This window comes from Thunnus maccoyii, chromosome 10, assembly GCF_910596095.1.
Source record: "Thunnus maccoyii chromosome 10, fThuMac1.1, whole genome shotgun sequence".
NCBI classification, from domain to species: Eukaryota; Metazoa; Chordata; class Actinopteri; order Scombriformes; family Scombridae; genus Thunnus; species Thunnus maccoyii.
Window position 1 is genome coordinate 10513191 of NC_056542.1, and position 16603 is coordinate 10529793.

At 41.1% G+C, this 16603-nt stretch overlaps 1 protein-coding gene and 1 long non-coding RNA gene across 6 annotated transcripts in view; one reads left to right on the forward strand and one right to left on the reverse strand.

Annotated features, from left to right (window-relative positions):
- LOC121905377 (mannosyl-oligosaccharide 1,2-alpha-mannosidase IA) overlaps positions 1 to 16603 on the forward strand; it is a 198720-nt gene that overhangs the window by 162902 nt on the left and 19215 nt on the right. For all 4 annotated transcript variants that reach the window (XM_042423589.1, XM_042423590.1, XM_042423587.1 and 1 more), the window contains one exon: positions 15920 to 16014. In XM_042423589.1, the coding sequence (XP_042279523.1) occupies positions 15920 to 16014 (95 nt within the window). The remainder of the gene's footprint in view (positions 1 to 15919; positions 16015 to 16603) is intronic.
- Positions 7898 to 15978, reverse strand: LOC121905379. Of its 2 annotated transcripts, none has more exons than XR_006098414.1 (2): positions 15893 to 15978; positions 7898 to 10116 (listed from the first exon to the last, which is right to left on the reverse strand). It is a non-coding gene; the product is annotated as an uncharacterized LOC121905379 (long non-coding RNA). The 2 variants fall into 2 exon arrangements; XR_006098415.1 differs by lacking the exon at positions 15893 to 15978 and adding an exon at positions 10213 to 13086.

Here is a 16603-nt window from a genome sequence, read left to right on the forward strand (position 1 = left end):
CCTCACCAGTGTTTTTATCCTCTGACTTTTTAAGTTTGAGGGAGCAGTGAAATTGTTTCTGTGTCTGTCTGCTAATTGGAATGTTTGAGGCGATGGCAAATTGGTAGATCAGTGGTTGAAGAAATCCTACTGAGAGGGGAAATAAAGAGAGAAAAAGGAAGTGACACCGACCTGCGGTGAGACGCTTCACAGCTGCTGAGCAGGTAGCCGCCCTCACAATATGACACGTCTGCCACCTCAAACTGGGTTCACACAGGAGCTGCTAATAGGCCTGTCACGATAACTACTTTTGTTGGACGATATATTATCCCAGAAATAATTGCGATACATGATATTATTGTTATTTTAAGACCATTTTATACCACAGTTGCGGTTAACATGGTTCAAATACCATATTTACCTATCTGGGAGGTGCCAGGACCCCTAGTTTCACCTTATTCACATACCTGCAGCCCACACACCTCCAGTAGTGGGAATGAAGAGTTTTGGGAGAATTTTGGGGGTCTAGAAATGTCAGAAGCCATTTTTATTTGTCCGTGGGAGTGTGATGCTCCCAAAAAAAAGGGGGGATTTTGTGAGTTTATGAGTTTTTGGTTTGCCCTAAAAAAGAAAAAAACAAATTTACGACCACCACATTAGTCTTGTACAGTTTATGTCCTGTTATGCTCTTCTATGTCAGTAGGTGGGAGTATTTAGCCGTGACTCCTCTGGGGACCGGAGTTTGAGGGTACGGGTGTCGTTTCAACTCATAAAGCAAAATGTTATTAAAAAGAACGACACGCAAAATTCACTCACTACTGTTTACAACTTTTTCCAGGGTAGTGGGGATGCACAGTCTCTCAAAATCAACATGAAACAACTTAGTAATGTTCCCTCAGAATATAATGATGTCACAGCTATCTAAATGATAATAAAAACAAGCAGTAAATCACCTGTTTCATGTACACTGAGGTACGGGGGGTGTTTTCTCAGTGGTGGTTAGTGAAAACTGAATTTATCAAAATGCTGAAACCTTTTTGAAACAACCTACTGAAACAGGTAGACAGATTATTTGCCTCATCATGTCATGCTTTTTATTCTGGCATCATGTTGGCTATAATGTTGGTGTCATTCTTATGTAAACCAACATGCATGTAAACACAATGGGCAATATCGAGGTCAGCAAAAATGATTGTCATGTCCATATGTCGTACGATAAGTCAATAACGTCGCGACAGGCCTAGCTCTCTCTCGCACATACTCCTACAAAGACATGAGTATTCTGCTCTCACATGATACTGCTGTTTGAAATCAGCTGTTGCAGTGCCATGCGCTGCTAAAAAGAAAGAAAAGAAATGGAAAAAAAAGAAATGTTAAGTCCTCTGTGGACGCTACTGTGGCAGGAGTGACAGCATGCCTTCCCAGGAGACACCTTGGCTCTGCTATTGTCACCAGTGTGGACACAGCAAGCCCTCTGAAATTAATACAAGCTGACCAGCAGCGTGCTCTCGCAGCCACGATGGGGACAGCAGGCTTATTCAGGGTGACAGAACCTGTGACTTGTCACAGCAAAGCCTGGGTGTCCTGCCCGGACTGGGACATTACAAATGCCACTCTGCATGAAGTGCACTCTTGATTACCGCTGACTTTGCCTCGGATAAGTGAAATAACCACACCAAGGTGACTTTCACAAACCACCTAGTCAAAATAAGTCACCCGGTTTCTTTCCAGAGAATAGAAGCACGTCTGTCCTCGAATGGCATCTTTACATCTGTTACACTGACAGTTTAAAGCACGAGTGCAGCTTCACAAAACCCAAATCCACAGTCGTCTGTGCAGGATTTTCTCTGTTGTTAGAAAACAGCAAATAATTGGTAATGTAGTGCTGTGTTTAGCTGATTGTTTTCCACGCATCAACAAATTACATTTAAACATCTGACTCCCAACCCAGGGCCAACCACTGATTCACATAACAGCACTGGCAGTCAGATGTGACAAAACCATCCAAGGCACACACACTTATGGACCCTTTTTGCAGCTCAGTGTTGTTCTGCTGGCTCATCGATTGAGGACCTCCTGATGCGATCAACAGCTGTCTCTCAGTCAAGTGGCAAGCTGATGGCCGCCTGGTGTTTTTCCGCCTCAGTGTTGCCCATCAAGGTCAGACCCCATCACAGTCCCTCTTTATGTGCACATTTCTACACTGAGCTGAGTAACAGTAATGTTCCTCACAGACGGTGGGCTGACCATGAATAGAGGCATGCTAGTGGGTGGTGTTAGTCAGTTAGGTTTGATGTCATAGCCTCTCTGTGCCAGTCCCAGTGACTTCAGTTCACCTAGTTTGAGGATTTGAAGTAGTTTTTTTTCCCATCCAGCTCAGAAAAGGCATAAATGTTGAGAGGATATTGAGTTAGTGCATCTCACTCAAACCTGGCTCATGTCCAGCCACACAACCCCCGACTGTTTCTGTGTCTTTCTCTTCTTCCTGTCTCTGTTACAAACTTGAGGCAGATGCATAAAACTCTGTGTAGATTCATAATTAAGACGGTGTTTACACACAAAAACATAAATATGCATATGCAGTCTTTTCATAGGATGTGCAAAGCTGTGCGTACACACGGTTCAGTTGTGTAAAATCTCAGTGTTTGTGGAGGTGGATGCACATGCATGAGCGTCATTTTAAATGGATGTAGACACGCCTTTAATGAACTACTCCACCATTTGTTAGACTCAGGAAACAGCAAGAAAAGTGTAATCTCACTGATCGTGCCATATCGACAAGGTTCTCCAACAATATCAGAGCAGCTGTCATGAGACACGACTTTGGCTAATTATAGCGTGTGTATCCTTAATTAATCACATGTACCCATAAACCAACATTATTAAATGTCAGAAAGATAATCAATGATTTACTTCATAGAGCTAAAACAGGCTTCACATAATTAAAATAAAATTAAAGGATGATTCTAATGTATTTCAACCTGATGTATTTCCCATAAATGTGTCCACTTTGGCTCTGTGGATCTTGCTAACTTTGCACTCACCAGCTCCTAGAACTTATAGAGATTCAGGGAAACGAGGACTCGTGCAAAACAACATATTGGGGCAAATTACACAAGCTTCCCACAGCTTTCCAAATAAACCTAAAAGAAAGTAAACATAGAAACCAGCTGCCTGTAGCAGCCATTATGGCTAACTGCATCTCTCTATCAGTCCTTTGTCCAATCTCTATAGCGAAACTATATAAGTTAGCATGACCCAAGGAGCCACAGTGGCCACATTTATGGGAAATAATTTCAGTTTATTTCAACCTGATGTATCCTTTACGTTTATGAATGCACCTTTGACATAAATGTATTGTTTTGATTCCATTTATCACATTATAATGTATTTTATCTCCACTTTATCATATCCGTCACAGCTGGTCTTAGAAATCCATGTCTGAAATATGCATGAGTAATGTTCTTCTTTTGAAAATACCAGTTAATCTGGGGAAATGGCTTAAGAATGTTTTTTGTGTGTGCGTGTGTGTGTATGTGCTTACCATAATTTATACATCTGTCTCCTTTTATTCTTCCATCATGCAGATGTTTCTCCGTTCTGTCTTTCCTTTCCTTTCCCTCGTCCATCCTTTCCTCACGCTCCTTCGCCTCTCCTCCCGCACTTCCTCTATTTTGGCGCTTGGTGAGCAGTAACATTTAATTAGCATCAAAAGGCCAAGGCCCATGCAATATCTATGAGCTGTGACATTTGTGGCAAGACAGGGATCCCTCAGATGACCCCGGGGCCTCACACATTGAGGGGTCTGGGGAATATCAGACACCATTACTCACCATCTTGTGAGAATATTCAGCCCAGCGTCTTCAGCCCAAAGATATCCCAGTTCTTGTGATAGGTCAAAACTCTAAGCAACCCTCTTACTAAGAAGAGTGTCAGAATGATTCATGTTTATTTATGTTGTTGGTCATGCCTGTAGCTTGTCTTTTTTTCAGCTGGTGCAGTGCAATGTTTTTTTTCTGGTTATTTGTCTTACTATAATTTCATGTTTCTTGATATGTCTAAAATGTGAATTCCCATGCACCACTAGTTACATTTCTACAAAAATCAACAATACCTTGAGGAAAAACCATGGACCAAACCATTTTAGCATTTTCTAGGAGAAATGGCCAAGGGCGAGTGACCACAGTTTGTGTTAATCTCAGGTGGAAAAGCTACAAGCCTGATGCCCTCAAGCATGGCTGTGCTCTGGCATTGCCTCAGTGGGCACATAGTCAATACTGCACCATTGTTACCAAGTCTGCCCATATTGCCCCTGCTATTTTCTGACGTGGTCAGTTGTTCAGGCACTACATGTCCAGACTTCCCAATTTCACACAAGCATAGTTTGGAAAGTGATGGGAAAATGTGTTGTATTAATTTTGCACAACTTTTGGGAATATCTGTGTGGATAAAAGGAAACTGGAATGTGGATTATGCATGCGGCTTGGCATAGTATTTTAATTATGAAATTTAATCCAGTTTCCATTTTTCTGATATGAGTGACCTCCTTTCTTACTGGGCTCAGACGAGCTCCACTGTATTTATTTGTTTTTCTCACTCCCATCGCCTGAATCCTGCACCTGGGTCTTTTGGCAGGAGCCAAGCAAATCTGTTCAGCTTCCCTAACGTTATTCTGCCTTCAAATTGATGAAGCACGTCCAACCTCAAACAACAATCCTCTTTACTGTCGAGCTGTGTGTCTGAACTTGAGTATGGAATTGTGTTGATGTGTGCCAGCACGGAGGCAGAGGAGTGGCAGCAGGATGGATGCCACCCCCCGGTGAGAAAATGAGTGGAATCACAGCATTTTCCACCCAGCTGACACCCAAGACAGATGGAGCTAGTGAACACTGCAGCGCAGCCCCAGTCGAAACCATGGCAACAGCATATACGCGGCAACAGGAAGCCTGCCAGGCCAATCGGAGAGGAGAACACATTGCCATCTAAGTAGGTCCCTGAGGTAGACTCAGAGACGATGATAGCCTAACGGATGGAGGTTGGTGCTGACAGAATCAAGAGGATCCATCATAATGCCTGATGAAAGATCGAGAGGAATACAACACCATATGCCTTATATCCTACGGGGATGATTTGATATAGGCTGCAACAGCTAGCGTTTTAGATCACAGGCAAAATGGCATGTCATCAGCCATGCCTCTGTAGTACTGTTAAACAGAAGCTGACTGAAGCTTTAAGGCATGTATGTCTATGGTTGATGTGTTTTTAGAGTGTTTACACAGTGTGCTATGTGAAGGGCTGCCTCTCAAAAAATCACTTTATTCACCTTATTTTCCCTTCTGTTGTTGTATTTCTGTATTGTCGCCCGCAGGGAATTTGTCATTTCACTTTGCTCCTCAGAGCAGAAGATCAGCTGCACAACAGCAACCTTACAACTGATAGATTCAGTGTCTCACTCAAGGACACTTGAGTACGCTTGACCTCAAGCCCTGTAACTGAAAGTCTTAAGTTTTCCCACTCAGCGATTTCAGAGCGAGGTGAATAATTTACTAAAAGATTTCTCAATCTAGAAATTGTACATTCTAGCGGGCTTGCAGTTAGCAGAAATTCTATTTTCTTTTATGTGGTGAAAAACCACAAAACCCAGCATTATTACACATCTACTTCAGATGGAAAGGCACATGGTGTAATGCAATAGGCCAAGATAAATGTCATGAAGTGTCTTAATTCCACATGTATAAAAAAACCAGACTGCAGCACATTGAAGAGAGTGCACGTCAGAATTTCTCTTGATTTTAATGGAATTTGAGTTTATAGAAGTATATAAAACTGAACGTGACCCCTACATGACCCTCATTCTTCAGATCTCATTTCAGTCAAGTCTGCCACATTTATTGAAACTCCTGCCTTCACTGAAGGAGCGTAGCGAGAGCTAATTTATGCTTGCCCCCCTCTCTGCCCCAGCACAGTCAAACTATCCTCTCTGCGTTTCCAGATGACCTCTGCAGCACTGTACGACCTTTGTTACGACTCCCACTTTCAGATTAAACAGTGTGCGAGACAGATAAAACACGCATTGACAGATGTAAAGTATAATTGTATATATTACCATCTCAAATTGTTTCCACTGAGGTAAAACCTTTATATCTTGGCTATATCCCCATTTTTAATCATGCAGAATCCAGTTTGACCTTGTACAGAATGTCTAAATCAAACTTTTTTTTTCTCTCCTCTTTTAAATGTATGACATTACAGCTTACAGATGAAACGTCTATCCTTCATTATAAGAAGCGAGCCGCTGCCTTGGCTTTCACCCCTTCTAAAAGAACTTGTGAAATCGAGTTTCTTGAGTGTCTTGCTCGTTTCAATTTTCTAGGAATCGCAGTGAAATTTTGTGGGTCTGAATGGCGGTTATCTACGCTATGCAGCCTGTTCACTGTGTTAAGCTGAATTGCCTTTTCTTTACAGACTCTATGGGGGCTGGGTGATTATGTAGGCTTTTATTTTTTGGTTAAAGAGGATAGATTACATAGAGTTTTTTGTCACTCAGGGCAGCAACTTTACTCCAAAAAACATCACACTTCAGAGGCACAGTGGAATTAAATGACTGCATGTGCAGCTTGAGCTGACATGCGTGACGGTTCGTCCTTGGCTTCCCAAGTGCACTCTGCTTACACTGCCGCACCTCTCACCATCTTCCTATTCGCTGTCAGCCTCTGACAACGCGATAGCCTCCTGCAGACGCACCGATGAAGGATTTGCGCTATAAACATTAATCTCAGGAAGCATGTTATATGGCGTCTTAATTTACAGTAGAGACATATACATAAAGAGGAATAAACACATTTTCAGGCAAACATCTGTCTCTCTCTGGCTTCCACACACACACACACACAAACATATGCAGACACACACACACACAGTCGCTCCCCCACATGCACGGCATCACAGTGGCCATATCCCTCACTGAGTCGAGTCTTTGATGAGGCAGGCGATGCTTTGAAGCCTGACTCTGCCATCAGGAGCTTTTAAAGAAGCCCCACTTCTCTCTCTTCCACTCCACAAACAACCGGCTCATATTGTCAGCTGAACCGCAGAACCACGCTAGGCCACACAGATAACCCAAATCTGATCTCCCTCATCTCGCCTTGCCTCCTCGCATCCCAGTCAAAGATTCAGACACAAACCACCCCCATTTTCTCTCCCCCTCTCTCTCTCTCTTCCTCTCTCCTCTACAGAGGCTGTGACTGCTTTATCTTCTACACTTTATCCTCACCCCCTCATCGCATTGTGTTCCTCCAATCTCATTACCACTCTCTTGCTATCCGCCGGCTCTTGTCCCGCGGATTATGTTTATCTCTTTTTGGGAATAAACAACAAGTATTTGCTGTATGTTTATTGTCCAGCCTTCCAGAGATATCTTGGAGGAGGAGGTGTGGACCCTTTTTTGTACAGTGTGAAACAAGAGATGAATACTTACATTATAGCTTGAGGACATCCCTTTTATGTACACTTTTGTTTGCACCTTGGCAAACATTTTCCCTCCAGTACTTAAGAACTTTAAGATGCTGGTCGGTCCATCTTTGATCCAGGTAGAGCAACATATCTCATGTTTGAATTGTCAAGAAATTTGCAGTAGACACTCTCCAAAGCACACCTCCTAATATATCTGCTGACCCGTAATCTCTCTTCTACTGTAGCTCTAACATCAGGCCAAAATAACCACATGTACACAGAAAATATTAAAATCTAATGGACAAGATGACCATGAAATTCATTTTGCCCATTAATGTGCCCTAAAGGACAAACATTTCCATTTTGGACACTAGATGAGCTTTCCTCTTGTACCACTTGAAGTCTGAAATGTCAGTTTGTTCTCTGGCAGAAATGTGCTTTCATGATATCTTAACATCAGCACCTCTTTAAGGACAAACTTTATTTTTATTCACATTATTACAACTTTGTTTCGTCAAACACTCATAGTGATGACTGTAATGAATATTGCAGAGTCTGGTTGAAACTAGCAGGGCTTTTAAGTTTTAGCTTTGTATTAGAATCTGTTGCTGATAGGATATAACAAAAATGAATATGAAAACTTTAATCCATCACCCACGCAGAGTTGTGAACGTCTCATCCATTTGCATGTAAATGACAGACAGTCTGAGACAGTTTGTCTCTCTTAGGGTTTAACAAGATCTCTCAGATATCCTGCAGTTTCTTGCAGTATTGTATAGCGGTTCCCACACAAGAAGGGACCCGTTAGCTCTTCTGTCTGGCTGACTGGGCCAGAAGTTGCCTGTTGTCCTCCTCCACCAGGCCTGAGAGACTCCGTCATGGCCCTAATGAGAAGTGGACCTGACATCTTCTCCAACCGCTGCTCCTCTTTCCATCCCACCAGCCCCCCCCCCACTTCCCCCTGTTCTTCCTCGTCAGTAATGATGGGAGAGCGGCTATGGCACCAGGCACATTGTACAGTAGCTTGAATTATTGATGGGTCACTGGGTCTGTCTGATCTGTTGCTACGGGGAGAGCTGATTGTGCATGACGTCCGTCAGTGCGTAAACAGGTAAAAGAGTGTTGCTATGTGACAGGAAAGATCTTTTATGTATTTTTCGTGTGTGTGGCACAGAGGTAGCTGATGAGGTCCAGCGTGCCAACATTATTATCTTTCAAGGTGTGAAGGCGATGGCACATGGTGATTTGCTACGACAGGTAGCTCAGCGATGGCTTCAGAAATCTAACATGTTTATTATAACAGTCTCAATGTGTTTTTCAAAACAGTGGAGCATGGGTGGGATTAACTCTTCCCATCTGGATTTCCCCCTCTTTTATTTCATGCAAGTGTTGCAATAGCATTGCACACAACAATCAGCTTTAGATGAAAGACAGCCCCTACTGATTTTCCAAAGAAAAACTGAAGCATACAGTGCCACTTGGTGGCTACCCTGTAATATGGAAAGATTATATTGAAGCTGAAACATCCCAATAATGACCAGTTAGGTTTACAGCAGTCAATCAACCACATCTTCACAAACCATCCCTAATCCTGTGCAACAGGAAATGTTGTTTTCCTTTTTCCTGGTATTCACAAACACAGTGGAGAGATAATGGTGTGCTTTATACCCGTAGTAATTAGGCTTTGGGCAACATCAAGAGCTGAGGCACAGGCAGAACGTGTATATGGACCATAATTGCATCACTGAATAAGAATAAATAACAACAACTGCGAGTGCTGTACAGTAGCAGCAGTCAGCAAACTGTGAAGTCATTTTGTATAAGCCCAGTTTAGTGGGTCAAAGGGAGGGGTGGCAAGTAGGTGGGCAGTTCATGTACTTGAGAGAAGAGCATTTAAGCTGATGAACATTGCTTAACAATATAGCTGTAATGTGGACTAATTTAGAGCTGCTCCTTTCCAGCGGGGGCTTGATTGAGCAGCCGCCACTTGTTTGTTTTCCAATTTGGGCTTTGGTGGGTACTTTCCATTTTACCACTGCGTTTGTTTTCTGAGAAGTCCTCATGTCTAATTTATTGGATCTGCTTTAGCATGTTCGCCTACTCGCTCTCAGGCGATGCTATGCTGCATAAATTATGCAGAGTACTTTTCGTTTCCAACATCAGGGGTGAGCGGCTGATGTGGGGACTTGCGCGCTGCAAGTTAGCAAGACAGTGTTCAAGACATCTATGTCACTGCCAGCTTCGCCGGTTGAGATGCTGAAACATGTTGCAGGATAAGAAAAGAACAGAATAAAACTGAAATTCACAAGGAAATGACTGACATGAATGGAATCACATTTAGGTTTTTAAAATTAGCAACTAAATATTTGCGGAGGGCCTACCATAGACACCTTTACAGGCTTTCTGCTATCCTTGAATATTTAATGGGAATTTTGCACACCATGAAAGCTGGTCAATGTAACTGACATCTGTTTCTGAATATTCAAAGCCAGGTATAAAGCTTGCTCAAAGGCTACAATGGTGATGGTACTGAGATTCATACTTGTTGAACCGTAGATGAGTGATGGTGCTGCAACCTGTGGGCTCTTCTGCTTCACAGTCAGCTGGCACCAGCAGCTTGTGAAATGAAGAACGAAATCAATGTGCAAGAAAAGGGTCTTCTCCTGTCAGTCTTGTCAGATGCAGCTGAAAGGGTAGAAAAAAAATTGGGGAAGTCTATTGAATATTGTATTGAATATTCTATTGTAATATTCCTTTCAATCATAGCAGCGTGTGAGATACCTGCATCTGTTTCTTTGTGAATACTCCTGCGTTCCTCTGGCAGACTCATGAAGATAAAGAGAAAAGAAAGGGATCCTAATAATGATCAATGCCGCCGGGGAGAGAAACTAAACACACCGAGAATTGACTTTTTGTTCCAGTCAACTGGCACTGAGCAAATGAGTGTCTTATTACGGCCTTAGCTGAATTAAACCTCAGATATCTTTCAGCCAGCAGCAGTCCTTGAACCGTGTCTTAACATGAACGTATGTGTGTGTTCACAGGTGTGTGTGTGCGCACATTTTTAACTCAAACCACAGAAATATATTTTTAGAAATAACTATGAATGAACAAATCCTACAGAGAGACACAAGGAAGTTCCACAGTTTGGATTTTGTGGATGGAGATTCTCTTTTGATATGTTTGTATATTGTTCATATGTTCCTTACAGCCTTTCTATAAATGATAGATCGGTCTGTCATGAAAGTGGATCACGTTCAGTCAATTTTAAGACTTTTTCTTCACTTGAGCGCTAGTTATCAATCATATAGCCGTCACTAGAGTTGTGGAGGATGGAAACACTTCAGACTTAACGTGACAAAATCATAAAGGATTTGTAACTTCACTCAATTTAACACCAATGTCTTAAAGCTTAACGAGTGGAAGAATCTGTTCAGACGTTATGTTTACTTGAAGGCGCTCGTTTGATGTGCTTGATGCGAATGAATTATTGTAACTAAATGCAAGATTTGTTTTAGGGTTCAAGGATTTATGTCTAAAGGAAGAAGGGATGAGAGATGAGAAAAGAGAGGAGAATTAAATGGTGTTATGTATTCATGAAACTTCAAACATATTTTTTTAAGACTTCAGATTTGACTCTCTGTGAATACTTGTAAACATGATCCAAATTTGAGTATTTTTACATTTAAACAATTAGTCAACTGACAGAAGACTACATTAATCTGCAGCTAATTTGATAATCAAATAGTCTTTAAACTGATAAAGGATTTGCTGCCTTTCTTTGTTTTGTATGTGACAGTAAACTGAATATCTTTGGGACTGTTGGTCGGATGAAAACATTTAATGACATCAACTTGGGTTTCAGATAATCGTGATGAACATTTTTCACTATTTCCTGACATTTTACAGACCAAACGATGAATCCAAGAAATAATTGGCAGATTAATCAGCAGTGAAATAATCATTATTTGAAACCCTACATTAACCAAATGCAGCATACAAAAGACTACAACTGTGAGCCTTTGTTTACCCACAGAGTGATGGTGCTGGATTTCTAAGAGCCTCTGAATGAAACATTATGCCAATAGAGGCAGTGCAGTGTTAAGCTTAAGTTGTTTTTGTGGTTTTGTGGACAGAGGTACTCAATACTCTGCGCCAACATTACTCGGAGTGTCCCACGGTCCCGGCTCAAAACAAACAGGGAACTGTGCTTTTACCATTTTAACTCCAACACTATCGCCTCCCCCTCACCGTCAGGTCAGCTGAGTCTGAACCACATTTTAAAAAACTTTTAAAAAATCACTTGTATAGGCTGGTGTTTTTCTAAGTTTTGTTGCTCTGCGGTTCCTATTGGTTTTATTTGTCTTTCAATGTTGTTTTGTTTGTTTGTATTGCTTCTTATTGTTGAGTGTCTGTTTCCATTTAGAAATTGTATTTTTTACTTGCTGTTTTCGTGCTGTGTACTATTATGCATTTTATCAACCGTGAAGCACTTTACAAGCGCTGCCTTTTTGAAAAGCGCTATATAAATAAAGTTTACTTACTTGCTCACTGGAGTTGACAGGCTCCGCTGCCTTCTAGCTGCTTTATAGATTTGGCTCATCCTCCAACATTAAGGACAAAGAGGAAAGATGATGAGAAATTACTGAGGACTTGCATGTTGGTGGGAGATAGCGACGGAGGCAGAAGAGGTTAGTTTGCAGATTTGTGCTCATAGGCTGCAAAAATAGGTATTATTTATCTGTGTGTCCTTTTTCTCAGCCGGGTGACATCAGAAGATTCTTAAAATGTCGCCCACTGAGTTTTCAGATTTGTTCGTTATTTTCGGAGCACAGGAACCTAAAGTGACTTCAGATAAGCTCTTCTCACAGACGCAACCGGTTGCATGAGAATAACTGCGTCCGTGCTGGACGTGTATCAAATAAACATTATGCATGCAATCCGCAAGTGCTTTGGTCTCAGAACTAGAGGACAGAATCAAGGAAAGCACAAAGTCCTCTGAAGCGGAGATGAAATTTGCCTTCAAAACCGCAGATATGATTTCCATGACACTGCTGCTTATCAGCGGCTTTCTCATCTCCAGCAGATCAGGTTTTCTGCCAGCTTTGTCTCCTACATCTCAGTAATGTGAATAAAGAAGAGGTGATGGCAGGTGTAAAGAGAGAGAAAGAGAGAGAGCTTTGTTCTCCTGTTAAAAGCTTACATTTTTACTCCGAATCGGTGACATTGTGAGTGAAGGATTTACGCAACTGATGAAGCTCTTTAGTGGCTGCTAAAACACATCAGCAACCAGTCACACAGTCGTTTTATTGCCATATATTCAAGACGCCCGTCACCTGTCAAATCAGACTTGAGAATGTGTCCTAAACGTGAAGAAGAAAGGAAGAATAGTTGAGACATCCTGCCTCGCCCTATTAAGTAGAGGAGTCAAATAAAACCTTTGTATGATTAAGACACTGAGCTGTAATTCATGACAGGATAAAGCTGGTGAAATTCTTTTTTTTTTTATTGTGAACTAATTTTATAAATGCATAAAATTTAGACACAGACACTAAGCTGCATTTAGAGTCATTCCAAGTAAGTGTTTTCTATCTTAATACTTGTGCAGTGTCCAACAACAGTTGCATCACTGTTCACGTTTGCTAGGTTTGATAAATTCAAGGTATTAAAACATTTTGATTATATTTCACCTCTAATTGAAGTATTTCATGTAAGTTTGAAGTAACGGTTTGATGATACTGTTGATATTTTTCACCACAATTAGCATAGTGTGAACATTTGATGCGTCACATCCATAGTAACGCTAAAAACTAACAGTGCACAGCTGTTTTAGGAAATATTTTAGCTTTTTTTTAAAAAATTTGAATATATATTTGTAAGTTTTTTAAAGATTTATGTCCCTTAGTAAGAATGACTGTTTTAAAAAGTCAGAAAGTCTAAAAGTATATGAGAGACGGACTAACACACACAGTTGATTTTGGTCTCTTCAAAGGATTCGTAAGAGAAATACATTAAAGATACAGATAATATATAAATATATTATTACCAGCCTTAATCTTTCATTCAGATTCCTCAACATACACAGAACTCTTCACATTTTTTGTAACAATACAGTCTTTTATAACAATAGTTTACAGTAAAAATATGAACACATAGCTGGTATGGAAGAGTGCATAGGCCCATTTTCTCGTGTCCCTCGTTCCCCCCCGAGGCAAATATTGAGAGGTTTTTCTGATAAACAGAAGTGGCAGACCAAGAAAAGTTTCTCCGAGTGTCTCTCCGCTGGGCTCTGACGATGTTTGCCGTGTGTGAGATGCGACTGCCTGTCTGATGCGAGTCTTGGACGGTTAAGAGCTGATAGAAAAGCCATTTGTGTCCGGCCTTCTATCCGCCACCCTACAGGGAATTCCAACTGAAAGGGAAGAAAGCGACCTGTCGGCTGTCACAGCTGATCAATGCCGCCGTTCGCCGAGTTCCACCGCACTGCCATCTTATCAGACGGGCAGAGAAAATAAATAAATACAGAAAAAAAATCAACATCTTGGAGGATGCTGATAGCTTTGCATTGTTGGATGGATGGGTGGGCAGTGCAAACAAAGTGTAATTACAGCAGCACTTCGGTAATGAAGCTCATGTGCTGGATGAGGCTTACAGTGTGGTACGAGAGACCCGCAGCGTGTCAGCGAAGACAGATTTATGAACACGGCCTTTAATTTAGCTTGTGTGCCGTGATACAGTATATCACAGAGCAGATGCCAGCCAAAGGGGTTTTGCTATAATTAATCAAGTAATTTATAAACAAGCAAACTAGAATGAATGACTGCAGTGTAATCAGCTACTCCTGCTTCTCGCTCGGTTGTTACTTAATGTAGGTCTGTGTATTTAGGAGCTGCACGTTGACGGAGCGCTGTGGTTTTTGTGTGTGTGTGTGTGTGTGTGTGTGTGTGTGTGTGTGTAATGCATTTACTGTCTGTTGCATTTAAATGTGCGTGATAACACCAACAAAAGGATATTTCTGATGCAAGCACACTACACAAATGAGAGCAAGCCTGTGTGTGTGTGTTCATTCTGAACCGTGTGTGTGTCTGCTTTGAATATATGTGTGAGTGTGTGTGTGTGTGTGTGTGTGGGGGGGCCTGTGGGCTTCTGGTTTGCTCGGGGAGTACTTGACAGTTTTTGATGTCTTGATTATCTCGGAAGCATTGAGGTCCACAACTGGGCTCTAAATATGAACTGTTTGAGTGTAACGCAGGATATTACCCAACATGCTGCTTTCTTTTTTTCTTTTTTTTTGAATGTCTGTTTGAATTCTGCATGTGCAGCAGCATCTTAAAGTATTCCTACAGCATCTGTAGGAATATCTTATTCAACATCCTGCATGAAACACTTCCCCGTTTGCTAAATTAAAAAAATAGCAGCTCTTGCTATTTGGAAATTGCTGCTGTCAATTAAATACTGAGTCTCTCTGTGCATTTATTAAAGCATTGATGTATTAATTTATGTCCTTTCCCACTGTTTTGCAACCCGTGTTCTTGTCTGTGATACAGTGTCCCTGTAAAGCTTTAAAGACCACACGGGGGTCACTCTGAACACCAATAACAGACATGAGTGTTGCAAAGGCTCATGGGTAGATTTTAAGAGGACACTGAAGCTACTGGCTGTAAAACTGGCACATTGAGCACAAAAGAAGTGTATATATGTGTATAATATGTACATACTGTAATGAAGGTTTTTGTAAAATGCATCTATACACTGTCAGTTATTTCTACCTGTCTGACTTCAATTTATTTGCCTCATTTCTCTGCTGAGTCACCGCTCCACGCCGCTGCCACGCTCACAAATTCTCCATTTCTAACTGCACCTTTTCCTCTTTGTCTAGACTTTGTTTTCCCTCCATGTCTGTCTCTTCTCAATCACCTTCTCTACACTCTCTTGTCTCCGAGGCTTTCTGTCTCTTGTATGAATCTCACCTTTTCCTCTCGCCTCTTCTCTGCTACCTCGACCCCTTTTTGTCTCACCAGATGTCTCTTCTCTTTGTCAGGATTTTTAATATCTTACTCCACTGTCTTCATTTATTTTTTTAAATATTTTTTTTCAAACATTGTTCCCACTGGCTAATGGAGATTTGGTAACTGATAATCCAGCTCATAAGATGCTACATTAACTTTGCCTTAGCCTCTGCCTCAGAGAGTCTGGCCGATGGAAGAGCGGTTTTAAATGGACTGTTGTAGATTACATCGCAAGATTGCTTTTAATCCTGCTGGAGTTCTGTTGTACCAAGCCTTATGTTTCACTTAATTAGCTTTAGAGGGAAAACTGGGGAGAAATGTGTGCAAGGCTTTTGGTTCCCAATCTGCCACTGTGATTTCCTTTAGGCAGCATCTGGAGTTATAATGGTTTTTAAATATATTTTAGGTATGTTCAAGAAATAAATAGAAGTAACCATAACATATTCACACACCTTATTTTTTCTGTATTTTCTTTCCAGTTGTTCAAGAGTAAAGTGTTGGAGCTGGGAGAGAAGCTGCTGCCTGCCTTCAACACGCCAACAGGAATCCCCCGAGGAGTCATCAATCTGGGGAGGTGAGTCTCAGCAGCAGCCTTCACCTCCAACCGTCCTCTGTCCCTGATAAAAGACAATATCAAGTTTTAATTTGTTCATCTGTGCAACGGACGCCAGAGGTTGATTCAATAAACCTGAGTTGAGTTTAATGTGCAAGTTGTTAATAAATTCTGAAGATGCTAATATTGTATATAAACCCTCCTCTAATCCAGAGTTAAGTGCAACAACACAGAATTTCAACTTGCAATACACCATATTCTAAAGATATCCAGCTTAACATCAATTTGCAGAGATGATTGTGGGAATACATATTTTCTCTGAATAAAAAGTCAGTTAATAAAAAGAAAATTGCAAAAAAATAAAAATAATAAAAAAAAGTTGTTAAAACAAATGAGTCCAGATTTCTCTTTTATTGTCAGCGGAGCAGCTGCAATGACATTTGGATAAGAAATAATCTGTGTCCATAAACACTATGCAAGACCACATGAATAATATTTGCATTTTTAAATGAGCTCAATCAGTTCCAAACCATTACTTTTCTAATCTAAAATCTTTATTGACACAGTTTTAAAGCCACGGTCACGCAACAGAACTTCAAACCTGGTTTTT